Genomic DNA, 12,410 nt, shown 5'->3' with positions numbered 1-12,410 from the left:
CTGCCAGTTTCCGCTCGTGGTATTTAAACATAACTATAAAAATCGCAATAATACCACAGGGACAAACATCCTTTCAAAAACGGGTTGGGACATAACAACAGGCAGGCACCCTTAGCACTCGTCTACCACTATAGCGAATCGGTTTCTGTTCTTCCCAGCACCAGCAATGCGGTCCCAGTGATGAACGTAAAAAGGGAAAGGTCTAATTGATTTTACAAACAATTCTTTCCCCCACACTTCCCGTTCATAATTTTCCCCGTTAACTCCAGAAGAATGTTCAAATTACTGAACGATTTGAGCTTCTGGGCAAATAGAACCAAAGTGTCGGTTGTTTATTTGCAGATTGTGTTTTGTAACAAGAGGTGGGTACGAAGGGATTATAAATCTTCCTATCACACTGTGAAAGTATGCGATTTCTGATTGGAAGCAGAACATTTCACATCGGTTGTTGAAAGTTCAAAGCATTTCTATTACGTTGACCAATTTTTAAATGTGTTGCGCTGAGTTGGCCGGTCCATATCATGGCATATCGAAGCAGAAATTTTTTCTTTAAATGGATGCAAACGTTTACTTTTTAACTCAAATAAATCACTAAAATTCAAAAGACCATGGTCGTACTTTATATGTTTAAAAGGTAACACCACGCAACGTTCTTTGTTCTAGGATTTTCACAAGATAACATTAGTTTTCTTCTCATATCAACTTACTTCTTATAAATGCTTCTTGATTTCACAACAATATTACCAGCAAGAAATGAACAAAAAAACATTTCCATAAAATAAACTTTTTCACAATGTGGGTGTCTTGCCTTTTGAACATTTATTATTGTTTCTTACCAAAAATCATTTGGCTTTTAGTTTAAGCTGTTTAATGTTTTCAACGTTCTCCACTTATTAACATTCTTCCGAAGGTTCCACATACTTTTACCGAACCAGAAGATAAACGCCACCGGCAGCAATGGTTTGCGGAGGATTACTTTTTTCTAAATTTGATTAGGTTCAATTTTGCTTTGCTTATTACGGCTATTCGTTTACTTTCTCGTGCAACGATTTTGGATGATTAGAAGGCTACTAGCGTCGGATGTTGTAAGTACAAGCTTACGGTACAAACGGTGGCACTGAACTGACAGTTGTGATGTTGTTTTGGTTATTGATTTTTTCCTATTTCCAACAAAAAATCTTTACTGGTGGTCAAAAATATGTCAACTAAAAGGTAAAGTTGAAGATACTTATGACAAACTTAGTAGGAGAATGGCAAATAGTTTTTGAGAAAACATGTACACATGCCATCATACACAAGGGCGACCAATTGAGTTGTGTTCAGGATTTATTCATTTATCGATGTACAGGACAGACAAAGTCCATGACTTACATTATGACATGAAGGAATTATGTCATAGTAACCCTTTCATATTATCCACTGTCCTTTCCATATTTCCATGTATTTAACAGATCGTTTAAGTTTTCTTGATGATTTAAGTGAATAATGCTGGATTATAAAATAAACGATAGGATAACACATTTTATGGAAATCATCATCCATTTCAATCAATGCACAATTTGCTCCGGTTGAAAATTATTTCCATACCATCGGTGGTCATTCAAACCTGTACAATGGTATTTGAAACAAGGACTAGGTTCTTCCAGAACTTGGAATTGATCAATGTACCTTTTTATGACTATGCATTCTTCTTTTAATAGTACGACAATGTACTTCACCTGTCAATCGAAATCAATGATCCTGTTTGTTCGACCTTTCAAAAAGTCTTTATACGAAACGACCCCAGTCGTTTTTCAAGTACCAGATAAAATTCAAGCTCCCTAGTTCAATGATGGTTCACTGGACACAAAAGCTTCCCTCGTTCAAAGTCAAAGGTGCGCTATAAAAAATCCTTATGGCTGCCCAAATTTAACAACCACTTGGAATTGTACCCTTCACTGCATCATTCCTTATGTTTCGAGGATGAACACAAGACACTAAACTAACATATCCCAGAAGGAACAGTGGTAGCTGACCGAAGGTTATTGATAATTAAAAGACTAATGAAGTATAACTGAACAGTTATCGAATGATACTTGAATAAGTGAATCAATTTCTTTAGAAGTAGATGAACTCATAAAATGCCTATGATATTTATAATATAATGAGGCACACACAATTTTAACAAAAAAAAAAGGTATTCCCCATAGCCAATCACAGACATTTTTCAGACAAACCGCAGACAAACCAACATTTCAGACAAATGGAATAAAAAATCAACAAAAAAAAAAACTAAAAATGTATATAAACTACAATAACGCTTGGCTTTCAAGCAACAATGCAAATATGACTTTTTATCTGTAATATTAACAGTTTCGTACTCCAGATTACCTCTACGGTAGGATTGCTTCTAGCTTTGTCTGAAGCAGGGCCTTTGATGCATCAATGTAGCAGTTCTTCTAAGTTCACTTAAAGATTGTCATCAGATTTAAGGGCTGGTCCAAAAGGGCTCCACCCATTCTTTATCGGTCGACATTGCTTTTTGTGTGCTTGGCCATCGCTCAACAGCATTACAGAACTAAAATCAGATAAGCTCCACCAGCTGACAATACGGACTGTCGTCGCATCATCTGTGTGGCATCAAGAGCAGATCCGTAGGGTTTTGCTGGCTAATGGGCCGAAAACAAGCTGATGGTTGCAACCAGACAAGGAACAAGGTTCAACACAAAACACTTTCGAACTAAGGAAAGTGAGGAACAGGGATAGAAAATATCTGACCCACTACAGCTACCTTAAGGGAATATTAGCATCGACCGGTGGACGCAGCCTACACAAGAAAAGCTTTATTTATATGCTTGAGTTTATCATTCGCCTTTTCCCGTTGTGAAGTGCGTTGTCTTCCTTTGTGGTTTGGCAATCAGAGGCAAAGACGCTTTGATGTGAAAAATGATGTACCGTAGTGTATATTGTTTGATATTTCAACTTAACTTAACTTAACCGGCAAGAAAACGAAGATGACAATAATGGTGTGAGATGAAATCGAATGCCATTTTGAGCGAGGAATCGATCGAATTTACAAATGTTAATCTAATCCATCCAAGAAATTCCAGCCAAAAAGTAACTTATGTACAACAATCTATCAACTGCTAACAATAAAGCATTCTTTTAAGATGATATATTAGTTATTTCTTTCTCTTGGGTTTCTGAAAAGTTAAATTGCGAGAGCAAGTAGCTAATGGTATATCAAATGATATATGTTGGCTAGCGTATGCTGCCTCTACTTTTTTCAGCAGTTTAAATAAATTATTTCATTTTGATTCAGATTGATTGGAATGTAAATATAAAACATCACTGGGAAGATCATTAAGTCCTGAAACTTCGTTAGTTTTTCATCTTATGAACCATAAAGACATGGAAGTGTAAATTTCACTCATTTGGCACACTCACAACAAATTTTCTTCATTTGGTCTCCGTTTACCTACCTTGCCCCACCGACTGAAGAAGCATTGTTGTTATTTTTTGTGGTGACTGGATCGCTCTCCCTGTCAGTACATATTGCTGTCCCGGGATTGACGGTCGACACGCTACGTTACAACGATGCAAAATCGAAATCGGAAAAGCTCGCCCTCTCCAACACGAAATGCATTCGTACCGTGGCGGAAGAACAGGCGTTTATACTACCATCAAGTGCATCAACCAAAATAGGGGAGGAGATAGGGGAAATCGAACATGCACCTGCGCCATTGAAAATGACCGAACAATGGCCGAACAATGGCCGAAGCGAAAATGAACACTCGCGAAGGAAGCGCGAAAAGCTCTCACAGCATTCCAATTCGGAGCTTTTGCTCGGGGTTTGTTCATTCACACGATTGAACGTTGCGTTACGTCTAAAAATAGAACCGAATGAAATGAACTTCGCGATTCGGGTTTATCCCGGTGATCGTTACTACCCGTTAGTTTATCTTTGACCGCTGTCGGGACTGGTTCTAGGATACACGGTGTCTAAAGGAATTCGCTTTCAGTGTGTTATCTGAATCGTGAAAATAAAAGTGCATTAATTGCTGCATACCTACAACGTTCTCTATACCGTGATCAAGTGATAAGGCGTGACTCTATTCCGTGAGTGTGTGGTTGCAAGAAAGTTCAAGTCATTTCATTGTAAAAGTGAGATTTTTGTTGTTGTAATTTAATAAAATGAGTTTTCTTAGTGGTTTAAGAAGAGTTTGATACCTAATAAGAATGCCGGTGTAAAGATGATAACAGCCTCTGTGTCTTATCAGATTATATAACACGGTTTTAAACCATGCACGATAACATGGTCATTCATAAAAGGCAACCATACAGCTTCCTGCAAGTCGTTTAATTTATAAGTGCGTGTATATAGGTCCACCTAAGTACGTGTTTGTGTGAGCAGAAGAAAGCGTGTGTATGTTGCAAGCAAAAGCCGAACATGTATGTTCACATGCTTTATGTTTGAAGGATAAAAAGCTCTAACGTGTACAGTGGAGACGGCTAAAATGAAAAAAAACTTCAACGGCTTCAACGGTTCACCGAACGGTTTCACTTGACTCCTCAAGAAAGGCTGGTGTGTAGGTTCAAAAGAAAAACCTTATCATACACACATACACAATCAAGGCGTCAAAAGACCAAACTGGCGAGCTGCGACTGCAACGCGAGCCAATATACCAGCCAGCGTTTTGAGGCACAAGTGGAGCACAACACTTCAAAACAAGTTCGTCTTTCTGCCGCGAACGCAAGATATATAGGATTAACGTAGCAAAAAATAATCTACCATCGTACAGGTGCGCTGGCAACGCTCAGTAAAAAGTGAAATTCTGCAGTGCTAAAAAAGGAAAAGAATAAAGTGAGAAACGTAGTTTTACCTTCACCTTATATTTATGAGTGTATGTGTGTTTTGAAGGTGACACCACGGAGATTGTCTTTTTTAGTGATTATTACTTAAAAAGGAATTAAAATCTTTGCAAATACGAGTGTTATGCGTGATAGTGTAAATGTAAATTACAAGCCTCCCAGCCATAACAGCAGTGCTTTACCGCGAATGTGTGGCAAAGAAATAAATGACCTCTTGAGAAAGGCACACACTGGATAGAGGCATTTTGGAGAGGGGAAAGTCAAGCGCGACCACAAAGCGTCCAACAACGGTCTACGTGTTTAAAGGATAGTGTGTGACGTGGTATGGTAAACCAGTACGCAGTGACCGGGCGTAAAGCTATCAGCCACTGGAAAGTGGATTAACGGGAACCCACAAAATCAAATAATTTATTGCACCGCAGTGCATCGACGTTAACGTTCAAGATTTGTGCGTTTTTGTGGAATGAGAGTGCTGGTGAAAAATGGGTAGTGGTGTAGCGCTCATCATGCTACCTTCTGATGGGAAAAGGGAAAAATCGAAGAAAGTTATTCCATTATACCTGGATTACCGTGCCACAACAGGAAATATAATCTGTCGATGTCTAATTGATTGTGTGTTTGGGATAATACGCATACTAAAACTTGTGCATTATGGATAAGTTCTGTTGTGTGTGTGTGTGTTAAAGAAAGAAATTTCGTTGTTTGGTATCCAACAGGGTAGCGGTGTGTGTGAGTGTTAAAGAAAGAAATTCGTTGTTTGGTATCCAACAGGGTAACGGGACGCACTATAGCGCTGGGTTATATTACTCTCACACTTCATCCTAGGAAACAGGATAAAGTTTTGCTCTGTAGACAGAAAAGTAGCAAGCAAAAAGTCTGAATTTCTAAGCTGCAAAGTGTTCTCCATACGTGTTTTGAATAAGTGTTCACCAATTTGCGGTTTCTTTCGAGTGTGAATCTGGCTTTGTTGGTGTGGTATGATATTAATTTCCTTTCTATTTTTCAGTTTTCAATTGAAAGTGAAGTGTAATTGAATTTGATAAGTTTTCCTGCCTGTTATCTGCAACAAATTTTTCCACACTGCCGTGGAAAAGGTGTATCGAAGTGTTAGCAGTGAAAGGTTGTGTGGTTTTACGGTAGCACAATATCTTAAAGTGAATTATAAAAAAGAAAGATTAAAATTGAAAAAAAGTTGCTTGAGCGAGTGTAAAAATCACAAGAGGGAAAGAGCATCCCGTACAGTGTGAGCGTAGTGCGCCGCGCAAATCATGTGTAGTGAGTACGAGTTGTGGTTTTGACTAGTGATACTGCAACTGATCGGCGTTATGGTGGACCCACTGAAAATATTTTGGGTACTGACAAACAGCACTTATTTAGGTAAGGACGAGACGCACATGCGTCCACGCGCCAAACCAAACATCTGCATTCGAATGTATGATTTAATCGCCTTAGACACATATCAGCTCCAAACCGAAACCGTCGGCTTTTCTGCAGTGCTGAAACGAACCATAAAACGATGTTCCAACTGAATGGGAAAATTCTACAAACATACTTAAAGAACTTGGAAATGGAAAGCTGTGGCATGAAAAGCATCATGATTGTCTCGACCCATTTCAAGTATCGCTACCATTCGACGAAGGGGCTTATGCATTTCCATTTTCAGTAAATCGGGCATAGACTTTTTTTCTTGAGACCTTCTTAACTAGAAAGGATTTCTATAGCTCAATGGCAGACGAGTGCGTTGTTTTATTTGTGTGATGATTATTTCTCGTACGAATTTGTAAATTCACCATCCGTTACATTTATCCTTGATGGTTTCAATGCTTTTGGCACACACAAACACATACACACACACATGGCAGTTCAATTTAATCGCTCGGGGCACAGGATTACAGTGACAAGATTGTATAAAAGAGATTGTACATTGTTTTGAAGAAAAACGTAAACCATTTGATTGCCGCTCTCAGCTACGCTCTCCCCAGAAAGACACAAGCCCTTAAAGCTTACCAGCGTCCTCCAACGCATCCATTTGCGTAGCACGATTGAAACGGCAACCCTCGCCAACCCACGTCAATCGGTGGCGTACATGTGGACGAGAAAGTATTCACAACCCTCTTGCGGCACATTGTCTGGACAGCGTAAAGGATTCAAAGCTTTCATGGGTTCCATCTTTCTGGTACAGCCAGGCGACAGTCGAAGGATTGCTTCTTGGAAAGTGGATGTTATCGACGTTTTTGTGGCGTCTTCGTTTCGTAGGATTTGTCGGTCTTTTCCAATGGGGGCATGAGTCGCTTAGACCGCAACACTTTCTTTGGGTAGCTTTTCTCATTGCGTATTTTTGCGAGCGTCGGTGAGGAAAGAAATGTGTTGGGTCCTTTACTCAGTGTGTTGTGACACATTTTTGACGCTTCATGGTTTATTCATGACATGTGTGTGTGTCAACCGCCATCAAACCCGAGAGAGGAGAGAATTAAAGCAAAACAGTTGAACATTTTAAGGGTAGAGACAAATTCATTCCAGCAAACACGACATTTATTGGTGCAAGGGTTTGAGTTAATCGGCAACCGTTTTCAGCTCATAAATTCGTTACAAAATTCAAACAATAAAGCTGTAAAAAAGGATCGATATACAAGGGTTTCATTTCAGATCTCAATTTCCGGATGAATCAGGGCAGTAGTGTTGTGTGTGTGAAATAGAATGTGAAAAAGTTACTAAATATGCAACAATGTCGTGTCAAAGCAAGTCATTGCAATAAAACTGCTCAAATTATTAACTTAGCGCACGATACCAGACATAGCAGACTCAACCATTAAGCCTGCAGCACGGGATGATAAATTTTATTATTGTTCGTGCCGTTTTTTACTTCCATGTTTAGTGCTGTTTGTGTCAAAAGAGAATTCAACTGGAAATAAATTCCACTACCAGCGCATATCAACGCAGCTGCGTCTGGGCACAAATGTTCCGTTACGAGGGCCACTTCCTGGTCACATGGCGGATCGATCACAACCGGACGGAAATCATTATTATCGCCAAGCACCAGTAGCTAAAGGCTTATCGAGAATTTGGTTGTCATCGTTTCAGCCCCATTTGGCGCAGTAAGAGGGCCACCAAATTTATGTACATATATATACCGTACGTTCCAGTTCCCGAGATTTGGCCTGGAAATCTTCATAGTCCCGGAAGGATAATTAATCATCCAATAAGAGTCACTCATGCAGGCAAGACGGGGATGAAAGAATGGCAAGTTAATAAAAATATTGCCACAACCAGACTTCTGCCACCGCTCGTGTACAATGGATTGTAGAGTGTGTTCACGAGGTGAAGTGGAACGAGCGAGCAAACACAGAACCCTCTTCCGGTCAGAAGTGTTAATGGTGAATGAACCGCAACTGAGCCAACTCGTTTTGGGGTGCCATAAGAGCAGAAGAAAAGCAACAATCCGAGTGGAACCGGGAATGTTTCCCACTATGTGGCGGGAATGCTTTCATCTTGGTAAAACTACTTGCAATCTTACCAGACCGTAACGTTCCAGGGGCGTGAATAATCACATTTTTTAATATACACATGGCACTTAGTTGCGAAGTAAGTTATTTAAGATAAAATATGAAAGCAGAATGATATGGAATAATGTTTACTATTTGTCATCTTGTTACGCGGGAGAGTGGAACAAAGGATTGATTTAACCTACATGTTTCTAGCTTTCAGGGAAAACCGAGTTACTTTAATATTTTACAACAACGGTTCATTTTAATCAAGAATCGATTTATACTGTATAAAAGAAAATATTTTGAAGGAATAATAAATTTATTTTAAAATAATCAAAAGAATAAACTTCACCAACTTAATGCTAAATTACACACTTCCCGTTGTGGTTCAGCCTCTCAATCTCTAAAAAAACTCAAGCACAGGCGTTTAATCAACTGAAGTCAATCAGCAAAATCACCCATTCTCCCATCCACCGTTATCCATCGAGAAGTTTCTCCAAGCTTTCGATACAAGGCCGATAAACATTACTATGCGAGCGAAGATGCCAACTCATGGTGAAAGCTTCACCGCCATGATGGAGACGCCTTGTCGCTCAAGGCGTCCTGGGAAACGGGTCGAACGCAGGCAGCTGTTAACTAGTCGACTAGTGACTTTTACCCTCGTGATATTTTTCCTCTTGATGAAACAAAATGGGGCCAATCTGGTGGTACAGTCGTCAACTCGTACGACTCGACAACATGCCCGTCATGGGTTCAAGTCCCGATAGGATTGGCCCCCATACGTAGAACTGACTATCCTGCTATGGTAGCAATAAGTCACTGAAAGTCAAGCTCACTTCACTAGTACAGGGTACAGGCAGGCCTTGACCGACAGCGATTGTTGAGCCAAAGAAGAAGAAGATGTTGAAATAAAATATAAAGTAAGGAAAACAAGAAAACATGCCAATCATATGTACCACATGAATTCATAAAAGAAGGATACGGAGGTTCAATACACCGCAAGCGTAGTGCGTAGTGTGTATATTTTTTAATTTGCTTCGACCTCAATTTTCTGTGTGATTGATTGCCAGGGGTGCTACTAATTTTTGCACTTGTGTACGCGTAATTTTTTATCCCAATTCTGCGGGTGCAATTCCTACCTTCAAACCTCACGAGACCGGTGTTGAGAAAATCAACCCTCGTCGTGCAAGCTGTCAGGAAACCATTAGGTATAGCGTGGGTTTCCATTTCCACAACCCCCATCACTTGTATTGGGTTTCCTTGGTTCCTGGTAGGGTAGTCGAAAAACCTCACCTACCCGATACCCTCGTCAAGCAAACAAGAGCGGATCGGTGGTTTAAAGGCACAAAGGTCAGCCGAGGGTCACAGCATAAATGTTTCACCTTAACAAAGGGAAAACATTGCAGGCATGTTTGAGAGAGGTGGTTGTGTATATATTTTATTAATCATAAGTAACACTCTCTTTCTTCTCAATCGTTGAGAAGACGCTAACTCGACGCAAAGCAATGCTCCTAAATGATTTTCATAATCTTATAACAACATTGCAGTCTTTAGAAAGATGAAACTTCTGAGACAAAAAAGTGTTGTAAAACGATCACCACAAACTGATAACCGCTGTTAGTGAGCTTGGTTAAGGGAGGAAAAGGTTATAATTAAAACAATTATCCCATCCCACCAAGCTTATCCTCGGTCCATCCTTCAGCCGGCATTGCCCAAGAGTTCATTCTGCTGTGGCTTCTCTTGTTTGGCTTCATAGCTGTGGTAAGAGTTTTGAAAATTGGAATATCTTTGCACGATTCTCTTCAACCCACAACATGCATCTTAATTTTCATGACCCACAAAAGAGAAAAAATAACAATTCCATGCCGCCGCTCGTGCCAGCATTGCGTTTGTTGTGTTGTAAACTTTGATTTTCTGTGCTCAGCCATTGAGAGCGTGCGAAATGGATCACGGCATCGAAACGGTTTCGTTTGCACGCACACAGAAAAGTTGGCAAAGAACAACGCAACAAACATTCCGCTAATAAGTAAACAGATTAAAATGATTTCATTTGCGAATAATTGGTTTTCCTTGATTGCTTTTCTTGTCTTTTCTCGCGGTGCACAAGAAAAGGCATGCTATTAGCGCCGTACTGACATATTTAGCCAAAGATCACTAGTTCAGGGTGGGCATGTTTGCCAAAGTTGATTTCAACTTTCTTCACAGCTACATTTTTGGTGCAAAGAAATTTAGCATAAAACTTTCTTAATGAAATTGAGAGCGACAGTTTTGGTCGGAGTAAACGCCAAGTATGCGAGCCTAGAGCGGGCGCTTGTCAGATGCTTGGATGGAGTGTGGTGCTCCTAGGATTATATTACACAACGGGCCGACTACCGGCTAATGGTCTTGGGCATCTGTTGAGTAGTGTGTGGTGTGTGGATGTGCCTTACAGTCAGTGGGATTTGGACTTCGTTGTTTTTTGGCAGAACAACTCACCGCAACTCACTTCAAGGCTCTATACAACGCCGAATACAGCACTTCCACCGTGGCAGGCGCAACTAGCTGATGGTGACTGGCCTGAAGTACTAGTAAAAAGAGCAACATTATAGCTGCCTTGGACAGCTTCCCTAACTCGTAATTGGGCCCTTCGGTCAAACGACAGGCAAGTTATAAATTCTAAAGAAGAGGGTTAATACTTCCCGTTTCACTTGTGCCTCACCTTTCAGCGCAAAGCGTAAAATAAAGCCACTCGTTTTCCAGATCCGCTCCTTCATGTCTTGTGCTGAAAGTGACGGTTTAGGTTGAAAGAAAAAAAAACGGGAAAAAAATAAACCATCATTTCAGCGAGCAGAACTTTTCTTTTTTAAAGAAGATTGTTGTGAAGAAAACTACCCAACACTTGTTACTACAGATAGAATGCTTTTTTTCTACTTCGTGAAAAAATGGATATATGGAACTTTTCCAAAGACAGAAATCATCATTCGTTTGTAGCAGTGAAATCAAAAGTGTTCTCTCTTTAGTAATTTTTTTTTTCTTCATCGTTTTATTTCCTTCCAAGCCTTAAGTGAATGTTGGCGTAGAAAAGGGGGTTTCTTCGGAATATAAATCTCTCCATCAGAAAATGAGGTCTGCAGAACAAGCGCAACTGTTTAAACCGTTTCAACTGTTTCTTGTCAGTGAGTCATAAAGTATGAAGCAAAAACCTGATTAAAGTTTGATCAATCGCACAGCTCTTAGTTTACTAGTGCCACCATTCCCAAATCAACTTATTATAAGTATTTAATGTATCGGAAAGAAGACATAGATACACACGATCATTTGGTAACGAAACGAGTGCCGGTAAATGGATGGCATTGGATTAGTGTTCAATTATGGCGTAAAAGCAGCTTTTAGGTAAGCACTTCACTTCAGCACTTTTAGGCACGCTAAAAGATGTTCCAAGAACCGTTCAACCAATACGGAAAATGGAATATGAATAAACGAGTTCTAGATTCAATTATGATGGGTAGCTGCTCCTCTCGGTATCGGTACATGCCGAGGAGGGTTTTTGTGTGACAATCTTCCAGGACCCGCTCCCGAAATCGAACCTGCATAAAATCCTAAACGACATTAATTATTCATGCGGTATGGGCATGTGTAGTACCTTTAGGTGGCTCCCGGTAAGCTTAGGAAGAACGTTTAGGTATGCGTACCACATTGGAATGTTACCATTTCAGAATGTTTCGTTATGTCTGCGTTCCTTTCCCTCTGCCTACCCTTGACATACTCTCTCTAGACTACTAGACGAACAAACACTTGTCTGAGACCCGAGTCGTAGCACACCTTTTCGTTTGATCTATCTTTTAAGGGTGCCTTGATATAAACCCTTTCCGGTGGAAAACGGCAAAAACTGTCATCTTCCTGCATGATATCATATGTAAGCCGAAAAGATCTTGAAATGAAATGAATGTCTCACATTTCATCTTGTTGGGCTTCCAGTGTGCACAAAGGGCACACAGCTCATCAGCAACCAGACGAGATTTGCAACGGCTTTGCTGTGGCCGTTTAACCAACCTGAGGAGTCAGGCTTGAAACATTCTCACAATGTCCCTTATG

The 12,410-nt window shown here is 40.1% G+C and overlaps 1 protein-coding gene across 5 annotated transcripts in view; it reads left to right on the top strand.

Moving 5' to 3' along the window:
* LOC120956524 (neural-cadherin-like) overlaps window positions 1–12,410 on the top strand; it is a 285,145-nt gene that overhangs the window by 142,918 nt on the left and 129,817 nt on the right. For 3 of the 5 annotated variants that reach the window (XM_049609788.1, XM_049609786.1, XM_049609790.1), the window contains exons 1-2: window positions 3,949–4,143; window positions 5,858–6,228. The exons of 1 other annotated variant lie outside the window; for it this stretch is intronic. In XM_049609788.1, the coding sequence (XP_049465745.1) occupies window positions 6,177–6,228 (52 nt within the window). In that variant the 5' untranslated portion in view covers window positions 3,949–4,143; window positions 5,858–6,176. Of the gene's footprint in view, window positions 1–3,948; window positions 4,144–5,857; window positions 6,229–12,410 lie in introns of those variants that run through there. One more of the 5 variants, XM_049609787.1, reaches the window with a different exon arrangement.

Source organism: Anopheles coluzzii, chromosome 3 (genome assembly GCF_943734685.1).
Source record: "Anopheles coluzzii chromosome 3, AcolN3, whole genome shotgun sequence".
In the NCBI taxonomy this organism is placed as follows: Eukaryota; Metazoa; Arthropoda; class Insecta; order Diptera; family Culicidae; genus Anopheles; species Anopheles coluzzii.
Note: the sequence above shows the minus strand (reverse complement) of the source record. Positions and strands in the feature narration are given on the sequence as shown.